At 32.7% G+C, this 12,477-nt stretch overlaps 1 protein-coding gene across 11 annotated transcripts in view; it reads right to left on the bottom strand.

Annotated features, from left to right (window-relative positions):
* The window catches only part of BMPR1B (bone morphogenetic protein receptor type 1B), a 497,487-nt gene that overhangs the window by 127,287 nt on the left and 357,723 nt on the right, over positions 1–12,477 (bottom strand). For 7 of the 11 annotated variants that reach the window (XM_074275372.1, XM_074275374.1, XM_074275376.1 and 4 more), the window contains one exon: positions 9,529–9,745. The exons of the other annotated variants lie outside the window; for them this stretch is intronic. In XM_074275372.1, the coding sequence (XP_074131473.1) occupies positions 9,529–9,607 (79 nt within the window). In that variant the 5' untranslated portion in view covers positions 9,608–9,745. The remainder of the gene's footprint in view (positions 1–9,528; positions 9,746–12,477) is intronic. 11 annotated transcript variants of the gene reach the window in all.

The following is a 12,477-nucleotide window of genomic DNA, read 5'->3' as shown; positions in this document are numbered from 1 at the left end:
AGTTTGTGCAATCAGCAAGCATTTATTAGAGATTTACTCTGTGCCAGGGACATATAGTAATATTATGAAAATCTGAAATGTGGAAGGCTTGCTAAGGAGAAAAGGTGACTTGTCAGCCAACAAAATGCAGTTGTCTTTCTTAAGAAATGCTAGCGCTCTATTTGCAATCTATTGCAAATTCCTGAAGAGCCCCAGATTAGAGGCCCAAAATAATAACCACTCTAATGTACTTCCAATGAATTACTGCTCAATTCCTTCATGAATATTTCACATAAGTGTTAATACTTAACACATAAAAGCTGTATATTGCCCACACTTCTTTAATCTCTTTTAAAATATGAACAAGAAAGTACAGTTCCCTTGTGATGAGATTGGGAAACAATTCACTTGGACATAGTAACACTACTGAATCAAACACAGAATTGAGAGATATTCCCATAAAACATCAAATGACAATTTCACAAAATTATATTTTATAGTCCTACATGGCAAACTTTCTGTGATTAAAAACAACATGTTTCAGAGTTAAAATCTTTCTTTAAAAAATAAAATGAAGCTTCATGCTTTGCCCAAGTTGGTTTTCATTATGATCATTTCTACAAGTCAAACAATGAGACTGATAATTTTGTGCATAATTTACAAAATAAACCTGGCCTTTGTGCTGCCAAAACAATGGAGTTGGCATGTTTTATACATGAGGGGGGGAAAGACTAGCTACAAAGACCTTAAGACACTTCATCATATTAAACTCTCATGCTTGGCTGATAGCACATCAATGCAGTACCAACATCACAGAAATTCCGCCATTAGAGTGTATGGAGTGCATGTCACTATTGCCATAATGTTTTCTCATGAGCCAAAATAATTTGGCCAAAATACACAAACTCCCACTAAAACTGGGAAGATGTGAAGATAACTCAGGGACACCATGTACCATTAGATTATGCAGGGCAATAAAAACTAGGAACTGAAGCCAGTGTTCAGTGTGTGCTCATTAGTTTTTTTGAGTCCCTCTGTTCTATTATGATGAACATTAATTTCCCCCTGGACTCTAGATGTAGGGGCCAAGATAGTTTCTGAAAATAAATAGTGAACATTGATCAGATGAGAGTTTCATTCCGATATCCTCAAAATTATGGGTGCCTTTGAAAGATATCAAATAAAATTTTTTTTTTCATGAGAAGTATGGTTTTGTAACCATCTCTATGTTTTGTCTGTTGGACTAGATGCTGGGTGAGAGAAAAGAAATAGCTTATAAAGATTATATTTTAACAATGCTTTAAGGTTTACAGAGTACTTTCCTTGTGCCTGTACAATGGTACCAGTAATATTATCCCAAATTTACATAAGAGGAAGCACAACCTTAAGAAAGATAAAGTGACTTGCCCAGATTTCCAGAGCTAACTCTCTTTCAGAGCTGGCATTTGAACCTGTGTCTTCTAATTCCAGATCTGGCCCTTGCTCCAATTCACTATGGTACATGGTCCATTGCATATCTAGAGTATATAAAAATCTATCTATTTTCTAATTTTAAACTAAAGTTGGCCACAACAAAAGTTTTTCAATTAATTAAGTTTGGGAAATACTCCTGCCTTAAATTTCTTCCAAAGAAGCCAGAGTCATCTAGAATTTCAATTATACCCAAAGTACAATTCAGCAGCAACAAAGATGTTTCTTAAAGCCATTGATTATTTTAATTTTAGTACAGTGAGTAATACAATAAAAAGAATTACTAATAACTAAACACACATTAATGTAGACAAATGAAACTATAGAGAAAACAGAGAGAAAAAATAATATCTGCATGAAAAGTGCTAAGAAGGGAATATAAATGTTGAACCATGGTATTCCTATGATAGACAAGGCCCCTTTCAACCACACCAAGCTGTGTCTCATTTCTATACCTTTCAATATTAAAGATGCAAATCAAAAGCATTTCCTTAAGTTTTCCTATTCTCTAGAGTACAGTAAACCTTGATAACATTATTTTAAAACTGGAAAAATTAAGATTTAAGAGATTAAAATCATCAATATTGGAATAGCAAATAATGATATTTTAAATCCTATTCATGTTACCCCAAGTATGCTGGTATACTTTGATCATTGCAATTAAAGCATATCAGAGATGTGAGATGATTTAAATAGATTTTAAAATCCCTCAATTTACTTAAAAACTTAATGTGCTTAATTTTAACACTTAATTTAATACTTAATTCCAACATACATTAGAGAACTTTCCAAATACATTCATAGTTTTGTACCTGGCAACCCTGTCCGGAAAAGCAAAGCAAAACAAACAAAACAAAAACCTTTGAAAAAGATTGTTTCTAATTTAAACATGTAATCCTTATGTATTATAAGATATCATGGATAGTTAAGTTAGAATGAATTTTGTCTGTTAAGATCCCTTCCAACTCTCACATTCTATGATTTTTGGTATCTTTTTCTCTCTGGATAACTTCATATTTCTTCTTTAGATCTAAACTTCACTTAACTCTATACCTATAGCTGTCACTTTTTAAAATATGTCAACTTAGCAAAGAACCCAAACAAATCACTATTCACACTTGTGTGTTATCACCAATTTGATGAAACCATATATATTCTGTAGCATAATTTCCATAGGACTAAAGTTGATATCTATAATTTAGCCATTCTCTCCCAGGTAAAGCTCTAAAAAGATCATGTTTCTTACATCTGTGATATTCACCACAAGTTGCAGTAACTGCCAATTAATGGCCAGAGATTCATACTTGGAAATGCCACATAATAGCAGAGTACAACACTTCTGAACATATAACCACATTTTAAACAGCTGTGTCTAACAGTTTAGATTTTCTGTACATTTTGCCATATGGTAACTAGGATCATTTTACACATAAAATATTACTTTAAAAGGATGTCCTATGATAATATTCTAATTTTCATTTTGAAATCGCACATTGAGGCACCTAGTAATTATCCTCAAATGACAAGGATCTTTATTTTTCCTTTAATTTACAAACATACATTTTCAGAGTTTCAAAGTAATTTTGGAATATAATAATAATTAGAATAAATAGTTAGAAATAAATATCCAATAGGAAATTGGGACAATATTTAAAATGAAAATGAACTTAACGTCTTCAAAGACAAAGAGTTATTTTAATAATATTTTAGGCATTTTTTATTGTTGTTGTTGTTAATTCAGAAACTCAATCCTTTATTTCCTTTTTTTTCCATCTTTTTCATGTAATCATCTTGGTTGTTGAAATAAATATTAGAAGCAAGGATAAGAATCTAACTGTAGTTTTGATGTATATCTTCTTTCTATTATAGCTATAATCTCATCAAATCAGCCAACTTAACTTTTCACACATAACTGCATAGAGGTAGTTACAAGAAATTCCTCTTTTTGTTGATGACATGAAAGTAGGATACATCTTATTTAAGAATTCAAACTGTGGCTATTTCTTTTCTCTTAACTTTATATCTCTAGTCAAATTCCACAGTAGAACAACAAAGAGGACCTTTATTCTCTGGGTGGGTATCTATCTAGTACTTTTCAACAGAACTGAAATTCCTTTTGAAGAATTAAAACAACATTGATAAGAAACAAGGGAGACTTCTTTGTTGTTTCCATCTTATTTGATACTTCCAAGAATCACATCTGCCTCTCAAAGTAACATTAGATTTGAGGAAGGTAGCCAAAGCTGAACTTTTTTTTCTTCAAATAATACACAGATCCATAATTTTCCACCTCCTATATGAGATATTCAATATTTATTGTGCTTAAATTTGCTTGATTGTAATAAGTTACATGTTGAGTTTTAAATTAAAAACTTAATTTTAGTAATAAATAGACAAGTAAGTATAAATATTTTACATTTAAATGAACAAATTTTAGCACATTCTCTTCACATTTCTGTCCCTTACTTTAATACACCATCAAAATTTTTATCCATTCATTTACGTTTACTTATTCTACAGACTTTAGTAAAGAAGAATTCTGTTCTTCTAAGTTCTGCTTTTTTCACCTTGTGTCATATTTATGTACACACACACACACATACACACACACACACACACACACACACACACACACACATATATATATATATATATATATATATATATATATATATATGCTCTCAATTTCTTTATATTATGACTATTTACCAAACAATGGCATAACAATATTTCACTACATTTATGTAATATAATTTATTTCAAAATTCTTCTATTACTACAAACTTAAAGAGTTTTTCTTTTCAATCATATAATTTTTTATTGGAAAGATAGCTCAAGATAACTCTTCCTATTGTCCTCCCAACATTTTCAGGGCATGAAGCCAGCAATGAAGCTATCAGGTCCAAAAGGCATGACATTTGTGAACTCTCAGAATTCTAACTAAGAAAAACTTTGACAAGTAGACATTTCCACTGGCAATGAATGAAAGTATCTTCAATCACTAAGTTTCATTGCTTCTAGTTGTTTTTTTTCCCCCATTTGATAGGTATAAGATACTATCTCAAAATTATTGTAATTTACAACTTTTTAATTACTAGGGACTTAACATTTCTTTTTCAAAGGAGTATTAGTGGTTTGTATTTTCTTCTTTTAAAAACTATTTCCATAGCCTTAAATTTTTTATCTGTTGTGAATGTGACTACTGTAATTTTATTTTTATAATTATAAAATTTAGATATATTTTTCTATAGCATTTGCTGTAAACATTATCCCAATGTGTTATTAAATCAAAAGTCCATGGACGAGTGATTGCTCACAAAAATTCTCCACATAGTTCTACATGGGATGGCACTCTTATTGCTTGAACTGATATTCAGCATTTAAATGGAACTAAAATATTTACTTGTTCATCCATGTTCCCTCAATTAGAGGATATGATTATCCCATTACCATGTCATAATATATTATCTATTTTTCCTTTCAGGATACTGAGGATACTATAAGAATCTGAATTTAATCAAACTTAAAAAAAATAAATAAACATCAAATTAAATAAAATTTCTTACATAATTTTCCTAAATCTTTGGTAATTACAGTTTATGAACTTCATTCTGTTAATCTAGTTTTGTTACCTCCTCATTGTGTGTTTTGTGGCCACTAAATAACATTTCTATGTTTCACATTTCTATGTATCAAAAAAAAAAATTTATGTATTTACCCAAACAGGGTAGAGATACACCCCAAATGACCAGAATTAATTTTTCACAATGTCTCATCAATACTCATTTACATTGAGCAGGTGTTAAATTAATGTTCTTTCATTCTAATAATTAAGTTTAGTTAAATTCATTTAAGGAAAACTGTCTTTGCTTTTCACTTTGGCAAAATACTTAAATCTATAAGCCCTCTAAAAATAGAAAAGTATATAAACCTTTCTGAAATATGAAAATTGCATTTTTACATTTAACTTTCCAACCTATGAGTAATCTAAAAATATAAGAATGTTTGAGCTGTTATCTGAGATCAGAAATAAAATAATGCAAGTGTTTTTGGATAAAAAACTGATACCAACAGGAGAATGCTAATTCCCAAATATTTGTAGATGGTTACTAGAGGCAATTTCAAGAACCCAAAAGCCACCCATACCAACTTGCTTAAGCCCATGGAAAATAAATAAAGTAGCATAAAGTTACATGGGGTAGTCAGAAGCAGTCACATGAAAAGAAAGCACTGGCTATAGAATCAGATGATCTGGGTTCAAATTCTCCTTCTGCTAGTGATTATCTATACAATCTTATTCAAGTCCCTTAATCTTGGTCTTTGATTCCTTGAGCTATAAAATGAAGAATGAACTACAAGACAGATGAAGATCTGGTCCAGCTCAAAATTTATAGTCCTATGAACCAAAGTTATGACTTTTCCTAGAAAATAAATTCCTCTACTAAAACATGCTTGAAGAATTGTTCTATTTAGTGATCTACTCACATCTTAACAGGGCTACATTGACATTTTTTCAAAAAAATATGAAGAAAATAAATAGTATTAGTACTCTCTCTTCCAATCAATTGTGACTAATACTCCTAATTAGAGAGAGTTCAGAATAATTGTGAATATTATGTATAACTAAACTACTTTCAAAATATTAATTTATTTAATTTGAATTCATTTATTGAATTTCATGCAATCATTTGAACAAAAATCTTCCAAATGATGTACCTCACATATTATTATCACAAATTTATAGATGAGGAAATTGAAGCTCAAATGTTTGGTAACTTTCCCAGGGATGGCCAGAAAGTTCATAACATGAGAGGCATATAGGTGGTGTGAAAAGAATACTACAATTGAAACTAGAGGACCTGGGTTGAATACCCAATTCTATGTGAATTTGGGCAAACCATAACTGCTTTAGGCTGTTTACCAGTAATCTATATAATTAGGATTATTGGATGAGGTAATCTCCAAGGTTCACTCTTACATAATAAGTGAGATGTGAACCCAGGGCTTTCTCAGCACCAAAACTAATATTTGATTCATTTTATATATAAACCTCTCAGGAAGCAACTAACATTCTATTTATTGACACCAGTCAATAATTGCAATGTCAGATGTCTTTAAATTGGTATGCATCACAAAATGTGATATTAAATAAATTTACTACAAAGAATATGAGGGAAATGGAATCCTATGGGAAGAATACTGGCTTTGGAATTAGAAGGGCCTAATTTCCTATTTCAGTTCTTTCCGACTCTTGTAACCTCAGGGAAATCTTTTCAAGTCTCAGTTTCTTCACCTGTGAAATAAATTCCAGAGACAAAATGACCTCAATCCACTGTGGTTTTTCAAGTGTTGTTTTAAATACTCAAACTCTGTGTTCACAGTATTCTAGGACATAGAGGTGATTGGTGATGAACCAAATTTGCAGAGAATCCTATATTAACTGCATCTGATTAGGAAATTTAAAGATATTTTCATTTTAATAAAACTTTTAAAAGTTAAACATGTGAGAAATATTTCACAATGATTGCTAAAAATGATTTAAAAAAAAACTTTCTCCAATTATAAATGGTCATAGGATAGGAACAGACAGTTTTCAGAGGAAGAAAATGAAACTATTTCTTGTCATATGAAAATGTGCTCCAGATCACTATTGATCAGAGAGATGCAAATAAAGACAACTCTGAAATACCACTACACAACTCTCAGATTGGCTAAGATGACAGGAAAAGATAATGACAAATGTTGTAGGGGATGTGGGAAAACTGGGACACTGATATGTTGGAATACATGGGAGAGCTGTTGGAATACACAGGAGCCACCTGACAAGGGGTGCTGGAGATCCAACCCAGAATAGATCTCCTCTTGTGAGAGGATGATACAAGGAGACTGAGAGTCAGTTGGTGTTCTCTGACCTCTCTCCTCTTCCCTCTGTCTCCAATTTATCTCATTCCCAGTCTGTAACACCTGTATCACCAAAGGCTGCCTTGCAACTCCTTCAGCTGCTATGATCCATAGGTGTGGAGGCTCTCGGAGAACTGATCCCTTAACACTGATACATTGTTGGTGGAACTATGAACGAATCCAACCATTCTGGAGAGCAATTTGGAACTATGCTCAAAAAATATCCTTTGACCCAGCAGTGTTACTACTGGGCTTATATCCCAAAGAGAACTTAAAGGAGGGAAAGGGACCCACATGTGAAAAATGTTTGTGGCAGGCCTTTTCGTAGTGGCTAGAAATTGCAAACACAATGGATGCCCATCAATTGGAGAATGGCTGAATAAATATGGTATATGAATGTTATGGAACATTATTATTCTATAAGAAATGACCAACAGGATGATTTCAGAGAGGCTTGGAGAGACTTACACGAACTAATTGAAAACAAGCAGAACCAGATGATCATTGTACATGTCAACAATAGGAGCCATCTATACCCATGGACTGTGGGAACTGAGTGTGGACTACAACATAGCATTTTCACTCTTTCTGTTGTTGTTTCCTTGTATTTTTGTTTTCCTTATCAAGTTTTTTTCTTTCTAGATCTGATTTTTCTTGTGCAGCAAGGTAACTGTATGGATATGAATACATATATTGGATTTAGCATGTATTGGACTACCTGACATCTAGGGGAGGGAGTGGGGGGAAGGAAGGGAAAATTTGGAACAGAAGATTTTGCAAAGGTCAGTGTTGAAAAATTACCTATGCATATGTTTTGTAAATAAAAAGCTATAAGAGAGAGAGAGAGAGAAACCTTAAAAAAAGAAAGAAAGAAAGAAAGAAAGAAAGAAAGAAAGAAAGAAAGAAAGAAAGAAAGAAAGAAAGAAAGAAAGAAAGAAAGAAAGAAAGAAAGAAAGAAAGAAAGAAAGAAAGAAAGAAAGAAAGAAAGAAAGAAAGAAAGAAAGAAAGAAAGAAAGAAAGAAAGAAAGAAAGAAAGAAAGAAAGAAAGAAAGAAAGAAAGAAAGAAAGAAAGAAAGAAAGAAAGAAAGAAAGAAAGAAAGAAAGAAAAAGAAAGAAAAGAAATTTGAGCCTAGGTGCTATCTTTTGGAAAATACTCAATAGGTAACAACTAACTGATGAGTAATTTGGTCGCTAAAAGTGTAATGTGAGCATTTCCCACTCAAAGTATAATTCTTGAACTAGAAAATTATGCTTATCTCCTCAATAAAGACTGACTTTTAAATTTCTAGAAAAGCTCTGAAAAAAAAAAAACAACCTTACAAATTAGTTAGAAACAAATGTCAGTTGGTAACACACATTTTTTTTTAATGAATAGTAACTTGAGGAGGCTCTTTAAATATACTTGTATGTACTACACATGCAATTGTACTATCAATGCATTCCAGTCTTGCTCTATAGACCTCCATTTACTGCTGGCCTCAATTATATAAAGCCACTGTATCTACTTCTCGCCACTCCCTTATTGCATGCATTTATCGCAAATTTCTGTGCATACAGTTCACCACAGCAAATTGATTTTCTTTGAAACTGAAAAATCTGTGACTTATTCTTAAAATTTAACTCACTAAAGGTAAAAGATAATATTTTCTTGCTTCAGTTGACTTGACATAAACACACTTTAGCTAAACAGACTGTTAAGCTTAACTTACTCTTCAGGTTGGATGAAGAATTCGATAATTATGGTGAATGTAAATTACAATCAAAACAACTGTAAAATTACATAATTAAAATCCCATTAACACAAATATACTAAAAATGCAGTGTAAAACTATATTAAATCAAAATCATCTACAATTTTCAAAATATTTGAATTGTTTTCCATATACATCGAATCAATATTCAAGTCACTGAAGCAGATTTCTTTTTCTTTTTTTTTTTTAATTGCTAGGGGAAAACTTCAAGTTTCCCTTCTCTAAAAATCTCTTTAAATTTCTTCTAGGAAAGGCTACTTGGAAAGTTCTCTCTACTACACAAAGTAGTAAAAATATATCACTGCTGCAGCAGCAGGGGGCTGGAAACTGGGCATATCTGAACTTCTGTCCTGAACTTTCCCTTTCAAGCTAGAAAAATCCCTCAGCCACTGGGCAAGCTACAACACAGTACACTTGTTCTTCTTACCCCTTGTGTGCATGCACAGCAGAACGAGCAAAGAAAAATGAATGTGAAACTGCCAGATTGGGTCTTCCAGCCACCCCATTGCAGCAGAAGAGCAGGAGTCCTGCTTCTTTGCAGGCTAAGCCGCCCGCCCGTTGGCTGCCTTGCCTGATTTCCACTGATCTTCCTTTGCTGCTGCTACTCCTGTCAGATCTTCGGGCTGGCTAGCCTGCCAGCAAGCCTGAGAGGAGAACGGGAAAGACAAGCCTGTTACAAACTGGTTCTGTCACCACCTAGACCTCAATGCATCACCTCGTGAGGAGGATGACAAAAGCACAGTAAGGACCCCAAGCTGGAGCAAATTCCCCAGAAAAGAGGACAGGCTGGCTGCCCCATGCAGAGCTACAGACACTGAAAACTTCAGTCTGGCAGGGATTTAACCAGAGTTTAACTGCTTCTTCAGCTTCTGTACTGGAAACATCACGTCTACCCCTCCCCCAATCTTTCATGTAGCTCATTTAGCACATGTATGGGACCTAACCATGACCACCTTCCCATTCCAAAGCGGCAGAAAAAAAGAAAAAAAGAAAAAAAAAAAAAAGCCTAGAAATGCTCTCCTTTTACAAGGTTCATTGGATACAATGGAATCAAAGTTTTGAACTTTGATTCAAGAAAGAGAAATGTAAAAATGTTAAGGAAATAATGCTTCCTTACTCCAAATAACAAAAATATCATTGGTAGCTATTCTTTCAAGATAAAGACCTTTTTTGTCTTGGGTAACAGATTTCTTTCCTACCCCACCCCACCCCCATACACACCTGGGAATATTTAAATGAAGGAGTCACTTCTTTTAAAACTGCTTAGTAGGTGAAGAAACTTTTTGAGACTTTTAAATAATAAATTAATTTAACTGGGAATTTTCTTTTATCTAGACATTGTAAATAACTATATTTTGATACTCATTTTAGTTGGAAAACACTGTATGAATTACCTGAATTTAATAGGCTAAACTACAATATGTTTTTATCTTGAAATTGCAATTGTGATTAAAATTTAAAATTATCTAGTGACACCTATTAAAAAATTCTAAACATTCTTTTACTGGGCACTGTCAATAAATTTAGACCAATAAGAAATAGAAATACAGATCAGTACTGCCATAGACAGACAAATAGACACTATTATCAGCAAATTGAATTATTCCATTGGGAAAAGATTTGTACATAGAGAAAAAAGTCATACTTCAATTAGTAAATGTTCAATATTTATTTTATATGTTTATAGTTCATTTGCTTCATAATAGTGTTCTCACATTTTTTAAAGAAATTCATCACCCCACCACTACACCAACCCAGCTAAATAAATTAATAAATCTGTTCTATTGAACTCAACAGTATAATCTCTTAAATGTGATTTTTACAACTGCCACCATCATCTTAACACTCTTAATTTATACTCCCAAGGGAATATATTTAATTAAAATCAAATGTTCACAAATCAGCGAGGAAATCTACCATTAATAAATTCTGGCTTAAAGATACCACATTTCATTTCATATATGATATAGAACCTTCTAGAAAAAAATAGGATAAAATATGCTTTAATTAATTGTGTTTTATCAGTCTGTCTTCTGGCTAGGAAGCTGTTAAAGTAGTTGTAAAAGAATGGGGAGATGGAGTAAAAAATTCAAATTACATTTGAAAAGAGAAAAGATGTTCATTGATGGAATATCTACCTAACAACTCAAGCCTATCTGTGACTACAAACCCAAATGAGTAGAAAGGAATTAATGCAGGCCAAATAAATGGAAGTGAGAATTGACCTGGAAGGAAGAGTAAGTTTCGTACAAATGGAGGAAGAGAGTGCCCTAAAAGAGAGGGGGGGGAGGAGTAGCAGGGCAAAGTTTTGAATGATTTGAGAATACATGACCAGGGTCACACAGCTAGTTCTTTGGAAAGGACCATGATATGGTAAATATTTAGGAGAGTGAAAAGCAGCTTAACTTTGGCAAATAGTTGAAATTATCATTATATTACTATTATTGTACATGACTGAAAAAATAACAGAAGTACAACAACAGCAATAAACATTTCAAAAAAAAAATCCCCATAGAACTTTTAAATTCACACCCCCCAAAAGAATTTCTTATATTCCTTCCCAAATTTGTAATTCTTGCAAATTTTTCTATTTTTGTTCAAGGAACCACCATTCTAGTCATACATCTTTAACCATTTCACTGTCATTTATCCCCAACTCTACCTCATACAATCGACTATCAGATTTTGTGCAGTATACTATCACTGTCTCTCTCATTTACCCCTTACATTCAATCACACAAAACCTACTCAATATGATGTTCAGGCCCTTATCACATTTAATGTAGGCTGTTTATTGCAATTGGCTCTAACTTTTTCAAAGCTCTCTGATCTTCAATCTATCATCCACATCATTGCCAAAATGATATTCTCAAAGCACAAAATGGACTATTAAAAAAAAAAAAAAAGCCTGGGCAACTCTCCATTTCCCCTAACATGAAATACCCAATCCTTTGGCATTTAAAATTCTTCACAACCTAAATCAAACTTACTATTTGAACCTTATTATATAATGCTCTATTTCACAAATTCCATGGTGCATCCAAATTCACCTGTTCTTTGTATATGACATACTATTTCCAATTTATCTATCTTTGAATGGGTTCTCCATCCCTAAAGTGCCCTCCCACCTCACCTCAGCCTCTTAGAATTCTTATTTTGCTTCAAAGTTCAATTCTTGCAACACTTTCTACATTTCCTGATCCCTCCCAGTCACTAGCCACATAGCCACACCCATAGGCAATTTTTACAAAATAAAACCTATGAGTTCATTGGTGTTGGTGGTTCTGTGTGTGTATGTGCTCATATGCATGTGTGTATATATAAGAGAGGAAGAGACAAACACAGAGACTTTATTCCATATCTTTAGATGTTTCCC

The sequence above is a fragment of the Sminthopsis crassicaudata genome, chromosome 6 (genome assembly GCF_048593235.1).
Source record: "Sminthopsis crassicaudata isolate SCR6 chromosome 6, ASM4859323v1, whole genome shotgun sequence".
NCBI classification, from domain to species: domain Eukaryota; kingdom Metazoa; phylum Chordata; class Mammalia; order Dasyuromorphia; family Dasyuridae; genus Sminthopsis; species Sminthopsis crassicaudata.
This window is presented reverse-complemented; position numbering and strand designations above follow the sequence as displayed.